Genomic DNA, 12,809 nt, shown 5'->3' on the forward strand with positions numbered 1-12,809 from the left:
ATATAATATATATAAAATTACATTATATATAATATATATTATATATTAGTTATTAATATCCATTAATAATTATATATAACTAAATTTACACTATGTTTAATATAATATAATTAATATAATTAATATGATTATATTAGTCATTATATATAATATATATTAACATATATATTAGGGTTTATATATAAAATACACAAAGTTATGTTATATATAATATATATTATATAATTATAATTACATATATATATATGTGTATATATATATAATATTAAGTTTATTTTTCTTTGTACCACATTCACTCTCTCTCTCTCAAAAAAATTTACTATTATCCAAGATGGTAACCATTCCTTCTTCTATGCAGAATTTAATACAAACTTTACCCTGAAATAAATGAGTTATTTTAAAAATCTGAAAAGCATTATTAATTATGTCACGGAAAAAGGAATATGAGTGTTGCTTCAAATCTAGTTTATATAAAAAAGTTAGCAAAAACACCTGAAAGTCAGATATCGGATGATGATGATCTACAGAACTATTTCAATATTCCATCCCACTAAAACAGAATATTTTCTAAGTTTATTTGTAGTATTTTAATACATGAGACAGAACCGCAAATGTTGTATATCCTTTACGTAGGAGTATTAAATTTGTAGAGGCAACTGGGTGGGTCACTTGGTTACGCTTCCAACTCTTGATTTTGGCCCAGGTCATGATTTCATGCTTCATGAATTCGAGTCCTGTGTCAGGTTCTGTGCTGATAGTGGGAAGTCTGCTTGGGATTCTCCCTCTCCCTCTCTTTCTGCCCCTTCCCTGCTTGTGCTCTCTGTCTTAAAACAAATAAACTTAAAAAACAGTCAAAATTATTTAAATAACTTTAAGAGATACTTGATATAGCTCTGCCCTGAGTATGAGAACCCAGATCAAATTAGTAATATTGACTAAAACAATGAAAAACATATGCACAGACCAAAGCATTTCAGTTCCTTAAATTCACCCTAATGCTGAAATATACCAAAAAAGATTGGAAAAAGTAAATTTTTCAATCTATGCAACAATGCATGAGTATAACATGAATTCAAATAATTCATGCTATTTGAAATCTTACTTGGCCACTAAAGTAAGATTGCTTTTTGAAACTTCAACAATCTAAAGTCAAACTTCTGCATAATAAATCTAGCATGCACTAGGTTCTGGATAAGGCGAAAAGGTAAAAAGCAAAACACCAAGGGGCAAAATGTTACAAACATTTACTTTTGAAAAGTTCTAGAAAATCTGAGGTCTTATTCATAAATTTTGGATTGTTTGATATTTACTTACAAAACTATTTTTTGAGCAGAAAATAACTGAATTCAAAAGTTTTTAAATAATATTAATTAAAATTTTAAAAAGTTAATTTTTTTCTTGACAACTAAAGATGGCAACGGGGTTGGAATATGCCCTTTAAAACCTGTAAACTAAAAAATGAGAATCTTGACAAGATACCAAAAACATTGGTTTATAAAATGCCAAAATACCATGTAAGGATTCTGTTTTATGAATTCGATATGAAAATATTATATGAAAAATTACGCTAATTCTATAAAAATTGTATGAAAAACCAATGATTATCATGAGTTTTAATTTTTATATTAATATCTCTTCAAAATTTAAAATCTACTCCTAATAAAGGATCTTATTATGGTTTCACTGTTTATGTCCAAATGCACAATTTTTTACCACCTGTTCTGTAACTTATTAAAAATTTAAATTGTTGCCTTTGGACTCCCCATGTAAGAACTTTTCTCAGTAATATTACAGATCCACTCACTAAAAAGATGGAAGAGAATGTATTCTACAACGGTGTGGCAACCTAGAGTATTTCAAACAGTAAGGGAGGGCATAAATGTACTTTAGAGAGAAACAAAGTACTGAAGAGTGGAGTAATTTTCCAAAGGTCTCGAGTCACTCCATGGTTAAACTGGGGCCAGGATTCAGGTCTTCAGAGTGTAAAATCAATGTTCCTAATCTTGTAAAAATTAACTACCTCGAAAAATATTAACTGTATCTCTCTGAATTTAAAGTAAAAAAGCAGCAACAGGGTATGAAAAGCTAAAACTGAAATCTTAAAAAAATTATCATTAAGTTACCTTTAAAGTTTTTGATTACCAACTTCTTGACAGAGCCAGTGCCAAGCATGTTACTGGCAAAACTAGACAGAGTTGTTGGGGCTTTAGTGAAGTCATTGTTGTGATGGTCTGCAGCCACAGAGAAAACTATCAACTTTCCGTTTTTAAGTTGTTCTTGTTTCTGAGAGGCAGCAGCAGCTGCAGATGATGATGAGTCTTCCTGAGGCATTTTCACATTAAGTCCTATGAAATCCAAGAAAATTCAAGTTTATAATTTTATCTAGTAGAAGACTTAAGAAGTTTTGGTGACAGGAAAAAGAAGCAAAAGGAGACAAACACGAAGAGCATTTAGTAATATTCCTGACCCTTGTTCCTATATTTTACTCATTTTTTTTCTTAACACTACATGGAAGCAGATGCAGGGAGACCATCAGCAGGTAGTCATAATCTCTTGAGAAATAGTCAAAACACTAATGACCAGATGAGGAGATGAAATATTGTGAAAATGAAGAGAATGAAAAAATGAATAATCGTCAAAAGAAAAAGAGGAAAGTAACCAAGCACAAAGGGAAAAAGTGAGACTGCTGAAGTAAGAAGTGAGTTTCAGTACAGCATAGTGGCAAATGACAAAATGGTTGTAAAAGTGTTTTGGAATATGCAAGGGCAAACATGGGAAGGAAACACAAGAGATTAGAAAACAAGAGAAAACTGGGAAACAGAGGGGAAAAAATGAAAAAGAGGGAGACAGAAAGAGAACACAATGTAAATACAAACTGCAAAAGAAAAAAAAAAAACGTACAAGGCACCTATATCAGAATATTTCACAACCTCCTGCAACACAGAGCTTACCTGAGGGGGGAAAAGAAACACAAACACAAACACAAACCACAGAAACAGCTAAGAGACAGAAATCAATGAGACAAGAAGTGAAGTACAGAAAGCCAGAAAAGCCAGAATATAATACATTTGTTTACTCTGTACCACTTTACATCACGGTTAGCTATACAGACGTTTGTAATATACAGCAAATAAGAGACAAAGCTCTGCACTCTCATGGAACATTCACTATAAAGGTCCAGAAAATCTAGCAAGTAGGATACCCAAGGTGCTAAATGATAAAATAAATAAAAACACACACATGGGTGGAAAGAGTTAAGTTTAATGAAGGATTAAAGGTAAGAACAAAGTCAAAAAGAGGTATGTAAGAAAATGAAGGGGAAAGCCTGTAAAAGAAAATAAAAAGCAAGGCAAATTACGCTACATAATGAGTTAGGCACAAATAAACAGGGACTTTAAAAAATCATGGATATTTTGGATATCCCTCCGAAATCACGGAAAAACATGAGAGAAGTTTAGGGAGACAGAGAGAGACGCAATGGTAGAAATAGGCAACATACATTCACACAGAATTCCGGTTACAAAATCGACGCTAGAAGCCTCCTGACTGCTAGAACTAAAACAGCAACACGGCACCCTTACGATCAAGGCATAAGAAACCAGTAATAATTTACACATTTTCTGGTTGTTTGGTGCAAAGTACTTGCCTCTCTGAAACCGGAGAAAGTACTCAGAAACGACGCTTGACGTCCCCCACAGCCTCGCCGTCTCGCGATGCGACACCTCAAGATGTCTCCACCGGAAATGACGGAGTCCAAAATTCTGATTATGACGTTCGCTTGCATAGCACAACTACCCTCTGCGCTGCCAGGCAAAAGAGAAAAGGAGCTAGAGCCATGTCCGGAGAAAGATATTGTAGAGAAATACAAGATCAATTAACCCTGCGTGGAAAAAAAACATTTTTCTTAGCAGATTGCAGTAGATCGCTTAGCCCTCAAATGTATGCAGTTATTTAAGTAATCTGAATGTGGAGCATAAATGTATCAATCTTGTATATCCTTTCCTTGGGAGGCCAACTCGTCAAGCCGTTCCATCCACGGCCTTTAAAGCAATGTATAAAAGCTGTCAGAAGCTGTCAATGACGATGTAGGGAAAAATAACCGTTAACCAGCTTTATTAAAGCTATAAAGTTCCTACGGAAGGAATTATTTTTTTCTGATTAGTTTTTTGTTTGTTTGTTTGTTTGTTTGTTTTTTTATGCTGTAAGTCCTGGTACTTTTATTTAAATTAACCTCTATGTAGAATGCATAAAGTGAACATTATTAATTTTGGTGTAGATGCATAGATGAAAATGAATTTCTCTTCTTAATTCTATTTTGCTGTAAGGCTTAGCTCATATTCTGAGTTATTCCATTCCCCCTTGCACATCTGTGAATGGCTTTTGGTAACTGGTACTTTCACCTTTTATATTGCTACATTGTGTTGCTAAATCCTCTAAATTAATGAAAGTTAATACATTTAAACAAACCTTAACTAGACATATGCCCACTACCGACATTTACTTATCAAACATATTTCAATTACTATGAGGTACACCAGACTAATATTATACATTATATTAACTAACTGGAATCTAAATAAATTTGTAAAAAAAATATTTTTGACTACCTTTTTTCACCTAACTCATTTGTGTGTGTGTGTGTGTGTGTGTGTGTGTGTGTGTGTGTGTGTGTGTTTTACTAACCTTAACAATTCTATCAATTATTTAAATGCCTTCAGGCCCACTCTCCTTTGTAGCTACAGAGGACTTAGTATAATAAACAATAACACAGTGCCAAGTACTACATTAAGTGCTTCCTTGAAGTTAGTTCGTTTAATGTTGTTGCCAATCCTATGAGGTGTAGAAACACTAATTATTTCAGTTCTTCACTAGAACTTGAGAGAAGTGCAAGAAAGATAAATAGGTTACTTTTGTTTATAGTCTGATGGAAGAAAATTTACCTGTTCTTACAATACTGTAGAAAAACTTTGATTTTTTTACATGTAGTGATGAAAAATTATGACAGCAAAGGCAGTACGAAATATGAGATTCATAAGCACTTTTGTGTCTTCTATTACCATGTACATACTCATTCCATAGAATACTACTTACTACAATCAACATTTGCTAAATGAAGTGAATCATTAAGCCTTAAGAAAGACGGATTGAAATACTGATCCCGATGATTCACAAAGAGTAAAAAAGGGGCAGATTGTAAAACAACTGATTTTGCTTTAAATCTACTAGAAATGTTTGGCTACTATCTTAAACCATTAGTATTAATGTCCCTTAACAATGACCTATTGATCTTCTTTATGTTTAGATGATAGAGGTAGATATTAGAGAGTTCCGTAAATGAGTGTTCTCCAGAAGGATGAATTTGCAAGATTTAAATAAAGGTTACAGTGAGTCAACAGTATTCTCCAGTCAGGGATAGACATGTTTCTATCCTTGGACAATTATTTTCATATTTTCAACAATTTACCTTAACTTACTTTCAGTAAAGCAATGTATTGCTCTAAATAGTGAGCTTCATTTCTTCTCTGACCAGGTCAAAGGGAGAATAAAATGCCACTTAAACTGTCTCTTTCCTCAGAATCCAAACAAAAGAAAGACACCACCATTTCCTCTTCTTTGTATAATTAATAAATGGTAAAACTCTCGCTTCCTCTTAACAAAATCTAAAATATGTATATTTTCCGCTTCCAATTTTAACAGATGTTGGTAAGCTGCAACATGATTTTGAGCAAGAAACAACTATACTACCTTGTACTAATTATATAGTTAGGTAGAAACTTGATTTTTCTTTCTATGTATCGTATATATGCCCATACTCTCCAGAAATCCTACAACCAAGTTTTTAATCCTTTGGGAATCTTATCAGGTTCTTTTATCTGTTATATACTGCCACAATTACATAACCTCTTTGGCTTGCTGATATTATCAGAATATCTTACCTCCATGCTCTGTCAGATTTACTATAATCGAATTATCTGCCACCTAAGTAATAGGATATTTTGATCCAACCTTTTTTAGTAGACCAACACAAACACCCATTCATTAATCTTTCCACCGCACTCTAGTCTTACACTCTTTGGCCACAAAAGAATCTGACAAAACAGTACTAATACTGGTTCTCAGTTTGACTTATCCAAGGTGGGAAAAGACATAGTTTGGACTATCAGCCACTTACCTCGTGTAAAAGATTCCAGAATAAGTGAACTTCACAGTCTTTATAAATGTTCCCTTGTGAATGGTCATTGGGTATCTGTATCAAGGGTAACTTCTGTATATATATATATTTATAATTTTTTTTTTTTTACTTTTTATCAGTTTGTAGAATTATTTTGAATGGGTACGTAGGCTTTGTTTGGAATGATGAAATAACTCTGTGAATGCATAGTGGTTACTGTTGTTCAACATTTTAAATGTACTTAATGCTACAGAATTGTACATTTAAAAGTGGTTAGGACTGACATCAATATCATGGCTGAATAAGTCATCTTTTGGTTTTGTTCTCTTCCCTCATTCACAAAAAAACTGGCATCTATCCATACACAAAAGTGCTTCTGTAAGAGACATTGGATCCCCCACCATATATCAAGGGACCCAGGAGGGTCTTGATTAACCAAGTGTCAGGCAATATGCAGACAGACCTCAGACCTGGCTGTAGTCTGTGTCCTGTGAACTGCTTTAGCTGAAGTTCAGGACCCTGAAAAACACTGTCTTAGATAAGTGATCACTGGAAAGAAACATTTATGGAAGGCCAGAGAAAAAGTTCTACCACATACTTAAACAAATGAAACACAAGTTTGGATATATTAGAGAGGGTAAGAGGAACAGATTATATCTCTTCTCCCCCAACGAACTCAGTGTAAGACCAAGAAAAGAATGAAACCATGGGAGTATATACTCAGTTTCCCCAACTTTGTGGGATACTGCCAAAGAGCCTCATTTCTCTTTCATCTGATCCAGCGTACTGATTCACGAGCTGTTTGGTGAGCTGTTTGGAAAAACGTTGGCAGGATGACAGAACACTGAAGGTATTAAAGTGATGTGGATTCTATTGACCACACCGTAGACTCTATCAAGAAACAATGCTCATGGGTGATGATTCACCCACAAATCCTCAACTGGCCCAAAGGAACCACCAAGCCTCTGCATACCTCACCCACACCCACCCACCACCTAGTGGCCGGCTTCCTGTGTATGCTCCCGATAAGAGCACCATACGTTGCAGACAACAATTGAGTATGTGCAGAACGGAGCTCTGACTCTACAGACTGCAATGAACCAAACCACTAAGTGGAATTTAGCATCATGCCTTTCGGAAAACAAAAAAGAAGTTTTTTTAGCCCAACGTCTGGTTGGTGGTAGGATCAAGAAAAGGCATACAATCTTAAGAAGCCAGCCTTAGGAGGAATAGGGAAGATGGCAGCGTAGGAGGACACTCGGCTCACCTCATCCTGCTGATCACTTACATTCCACCCACATCGGCCTAAATAACCCACAAAACCGCCAGAAGACTAGCAGAATGGACTCTCTGGATCCAAGCATGGACAAGAGGCCCAAGGAAGAAGGTAGGAAGGGTGGAGAGGCGGTGTGTGCTACACGGACTGGTGGGAGGGAGCCCGGGCAGTGGAGGGCAGCCTGCCTGGCAAGGCAGAGCCCCTGAGTCTGGTTTGCAAAAGTGGAGGGGCTGGACTGTGTGCATTCTGACAGCCAGGAGGACTTAACATCTGGAATGTTAAAAGTCAACAGCTCTGCTCTCAGAGAGCGGGGAGGGCGAGAGGCCACCAGGAAGGAGAGTTGCTGAGTCCAGGAAGACAGGGCTCAGCTCAGTGGGGAACAAAGGCACTGGCAAGCACCATGTCCCTCTCCCATCCCCCAGCCGAAATTCCAAAGGGAACCAGTTTCCATCACCGAACTTGCTTGCACCCACAAATGCCCAACGTTGTGCTTCTGTGGATCCATCTCTCTGATTGGCCTGCCTCTCTTCTGGTGCTGCAGGGCCCGTCCCACAGGGAACCCCTGACAGCAAAGTGCGCTAAGCCTGCCCCGCCTGCCCCTGTGCACCTCGTGGATCCACCCCAGTTAATACGCCAGATCCCACTGAAGCCTGGCAATGTGCAAGTAGCCCAGACAGGGGCACCCCACTCCACAGTGAGTCCTGCCCCTGGGAGAGGGGAAGAAAAGGTACACACCAGTCTGACTGTGTCCCCAGAAGTGAGCTGGGGATAGACAGCGGGTCTGACTGTGGCCCCGCCCACCAACACAAGTTACTCCCGACAGCACAGGGGAAGTGCACTGCAGTTGGGAGCCACCACAGGGACTGCCCAAAATGACAAAATGGAAGAACTCTCCTCAAAAGAAATTCCAGGAAGTAGTGACAGCTAACGAATTGATCAAAAACGATTTAAGCAATATATCGGACAGTGAATTTAGAATAATAGTCATACAATTAATCACGGGGCTTGAAAAAAGCATAGAGGATAGCAGAGAATCTACTGCTACAGAGGCCAAGGGACTAAGAAATAGTCATGAGGAGCTAAAAATGCAATAAATGAGGTGTAAAATAAAATGGAGGCGGCCATAGCATGGATTGAAGGGGCAGAGGAGAGAATAGGTGAAGTAGAAGATAAAATTACAGAAAAAGAGGAAACTGTGAAAAAGAGAGAGAAAAAAATCCAGGAGTATGAGGGGAGAATTAGAGAACTAAGTGATGCAATCAAACAGAACAATATCCGTATAATAGGAATTCCAGAAGACGAAGAGAGAGAAAGGGGGCTGAAGGTGTACTTGAGCAAATCATAGCTGAGAACTTCCCTGATCTGGGGAAGAAAAAAGACATTGAAATCCAAGAGGCACAGAGAACTCCCTTCAGACGTAACTTGAATCAATCTTCTGCATGACATATCATAATGAAACTGGCAAAATACGAGTATAAAGAGAAAATTCTGAAATCAGCTAGGGTTACACAGGCTGTGACTTACAAAGGGAGACCCATAAAACTGGTGGCAGACTTAGGTACTGAAACTTGGCAGGCCAGGAAGGAATGACAGGAAATCTTCAATGTAATGAACAGAAAAAAAAATTTGCCCCTGAGAATCCTTTATCCAGCAAGCCTGTCATTCAGAATAGAAGGAGAGATAAAAGACTTCCCAAACAAACAAAAGCTGAAGGAGTTCATCACCACTAAACCAGCCCTACAAGAGAGCCTAAGGGGGATTCTGTGAGAGAAATGTCGCAAGGACCACAAAGTACCAGACACAGCACTACAGGCATGAAACCTACAGACATCACAATGACTCCAAACCCATATCTTTCTATAATAAACACTGAATGTAATAGGACTAAATCCTCTGACAAAAAGACATAGAGTATCAGAATGGATTAAAAACAAACAAACAAACAAACAAACAAACAAACAAACATCTATTTGCTGTCTACAAAAGACTCATTTGAGGCCTAAGGACACCCTCAGACTGAAAGTGAGGGTATGGAGAACTGTCTATCATGCTACTGGAAGTCAAAAGAAAGCTGGAGTAGCCATACTTATATCAGACAAACTAGACTTTAAATTAATGGCTGTACCAAGAGATGAAGAAGAGCATTATATAATAATTACAGCGTGTATCCATCAGGAAGAGCTAACAATTATAAATGTCTATGTGCCGCATACTGGAGCCATCAAAGATATAAAACAATGAATCACAAACATAAGCAATCTTAGTGATAAGAATGTGGTAATTGCAGGGGACTTTAATACTCCACTGACAACAATGGATAGATCATCTAGACACAGGATCAATAAAGAAACAAGGGCCCTGAATGATACATTGGATCAGATGGACTTGACAGATATATTTAGAACTCTGCCTTCCAAAGCAACAGAATATAGTCTCTTCTCGAGTACACATGGAACATTCTGCAAGTTAGATCACATACTGGGTCACAAAACAGCCCTTAATAAGTATAGAAGACTTGAGATCATACCAAGCACACGTTCAGACCACAAGGCTGTGAAACTTGACACCAACCACAGGAAAAAGTCTGCAAAACCGCCAAAAGCATGGAGGTTAAAGAACACCCAACTAAAGAATGAATCGGTCAACCAGGCAATTAGAGAAGGAATTAAAAAATATATGGAAATAAATGAAAATGAAAATACAACAATCCAAACCCTTTGGATGCAGCAAACAAAGGCAGTCCTGAGAAGAAAAAAAACATGGCTATCGAGGCCTATCTGAAGAAACAAGACAAAATCCCGAATACAAAAAGCTAACAGCACACCTAAAGGAACTAGAAGCAGCACAGCAAAGACACCCCAAACCCAGCAGGAGAAGAGAAATAATAAAGACCAGAGCAGAAATAAACAATATAGAATCTCAAAAAACGGTAGGGCAGATCAATGCAACCAAGAGTTGGTTTTTGAAAAAAATAAACAAATTGATAAGGCTCTAGCCAGGCTTCTCAAAAAGAAAAGGGAGATGACTCAAATAGATACAATCATGAATGAAAATGGAATTATTACAACCAATCCCTCAGAAATACAAGCCATTATCAGGGAATACTATGAAAAATTATATGCCAACAAACTGGACAACCTGGAAGAAATGGACGTATTCCTAAGCACCCACACACTTGCAAAACTCAAACAGGAAGAAATTGAAAAGACCCATAACCAGCAAAGAAGTGGAATCAGTGATCAAACGTCTCCCAACAAATAAGAGTCCAGGACCAGATGGCTTCCCTGGGGGATTCTACCAGACTTTGAAAGCAGGGATAATACCTATCCTTCTCAAGCTTTTCCAAAAAATAGAAAGGGAAGGAAACATTCCAGACTCATTCTATGAAGCCAGCATTACTTTGATTCCTAAACCAGACAGAGACCAAGCAAAAAAAGAGAACTACAGGCCAATATCCCCGATGAATAGGGATGCAAAAATTGTCAACAAGATACTAGCAACTCAAATTTGACAGCATCTAAAAAGAATTATTCACCGTGATCACGTGGGATTCATTCCTGGGCTGCAGAGCTGGCTCAACATTCGCAAATCAATCAATGTGATACATCACATTAATAAAAGAAAAGATAAGAACCATATGATCCTGTCAATCGATGCAGAAAAAAGCATTTGACAAAATACAGCATCCTTTTAATAAAAACCCTCAGAAAAGTCGGCATAGAAGGAACATACTTAAACATCATAAAAGCCATTTATTAAAATCCCACAGCTAATATCATCCTCAGTGGGGAAAAACTGAGAGCTTTCCACCTGACATCAGGAACACGACAGAGATGTCCACCCTCACTGTTGTTGTTTAACATAGTAAGAAGTTCTAGCATCAGCAATCAGACAAAAAAGGAAATCAAAGGCACAAATCAGAATTTGCAAAGATGAAGTCAAGCTTTCACTTTTTGCAGATGGCATGATATTCTACATAAAAGAGCCAGTACACTCCACCAAAAGTCTGCTAGAACTGGTACATGAATTCAGCAAAGTTGCAGGATAGAAAATCAACGTACAGAAATCAGTTGCATTCTTATACACTAATAATGAAGCAACAGAAAGGCAAATAAAGAAATTGATCCCATTCACAACTGCACCAAGAGTCATAAAATACCTAGGAATAAACGTAACCAAAGATGTAAAAGATCTGTATGCTGAAAACTATAGAAAGCTTATGAAGGGAAATGAAGAAGATACAAAGAGATGGAAAAACATTCCGTGGTCATGGATTGGAAGAACAAATATTGTTAAAATGTCAACACTTACCCAAAGCTATCCACACATTCACTGCAATCCCGATCAAAATTGCACCAGCATTCTTCCCTAAGCTAGAACAAGCAATCCTAAAATGTGTATGGCACCACAAATGACCCCTAATATTACAGTAATATTAAAGAAAATAACCAAAGTGGGAGGCATCCCAATATCAGGCTTCAGCCTCTATTACAAAGCTGTAATCATCAAGAGCATACGGTATCGGCACAAAAACAGATACATAGACCAATGGAATAAAATAGAGACTCCAGAATCGGACCCTAAAATGTATGACCAACTAATCTTTGACAAAGCAGGAAAGAACATCCAATGGAAAAAAGACAGTCTCCTTAACAAATGGTGCTGGGAGAACTGGACAGCATCACACAGAAGGATGAAACTTGACCACTTTCTCACACCATTCACAAAAATAAACTCAAAATGGATAAAGGACCTGAATGTGAGACAGGAAACCATCAAAACCCTAGAGGAGAAAGAGGGAAAAAACCTCTCTGACCTCAGCCGCAGCAATTTCTTACTTGACACATCGCCAAAGGGCAGGTAATTAAAATAAAAAATAAACAGTTGGGACCTCATGAGTTTTAAAAACAACAACAACAAAACAAAACAAAAACAAACAAAAACAAACAAACAAACAAACAAACAGTTCCTTCTGCACTGCAAAGGAAATAATAAACAAAACTAAAAGGCAACCAACAGAACGGGAAAAGATATTTGCAAATGACATATCGGACAAAGGGCTAGTATCCAAAATCTGTAAAGAACTCACCAAACTCCACACGCGAAAAGCAAATAATCCAGTGAAGAAATGGGCAGAAAACGTGAATAGACACTTCTCTAAAGAAGACATCCAGATGGCCAACAGGCACATGAAAAGACACTCAACATCGCTCCTCATCAGGGAAATACAAATCAAAACCACACTGAGATACAAACTCACGCCAGTCAGAGTGGCTAAAATGAACAAACCAGGAGACTAGAGATGCTGGAGAAGATGTGGAGAAACGGGAACCCTCTTGCCCTGTTGATGGGAATGCAAAG

General features: G+C 37.4%; 1 protein-coding gene across 1 annotated transcript in view; it reads right to left on the reverse strand.

The window, feature by feature from the left end:
• The window catches only part of LOC145715056 (cullin-4B-like), a 103,577-nt gene extending 101,236 nt beyond the window's left edge, over positions 1–2,341 (reverse strand). The window contains 1 exon segment of the mRNA XM_081794638.1: positions 2,124–2,341. Within this exon segment, the coding sequence (XP_081650764.1) occupies positions 2,124–2,331 (208 nt within the window). The 5' untranslated portion in view covers positions 2,332–2,341.
• Positions 2,342–12,809: the final 10,468 nt, after the last annotated feature.

This window comes from Panthera onca, chromosome Y (assembly GCF_046562875.1).
Source record: "Panthera onca isolate mPanOnc1 chromosome Y, mPanOnc1 haplotype 2, whole genome shotgun sequence".
Lineage (NCBI taxonomy): Eukaryota > Metazoa > Chordata > Mammalia > Carnivora > Felidae > Panthera > Panthera onca.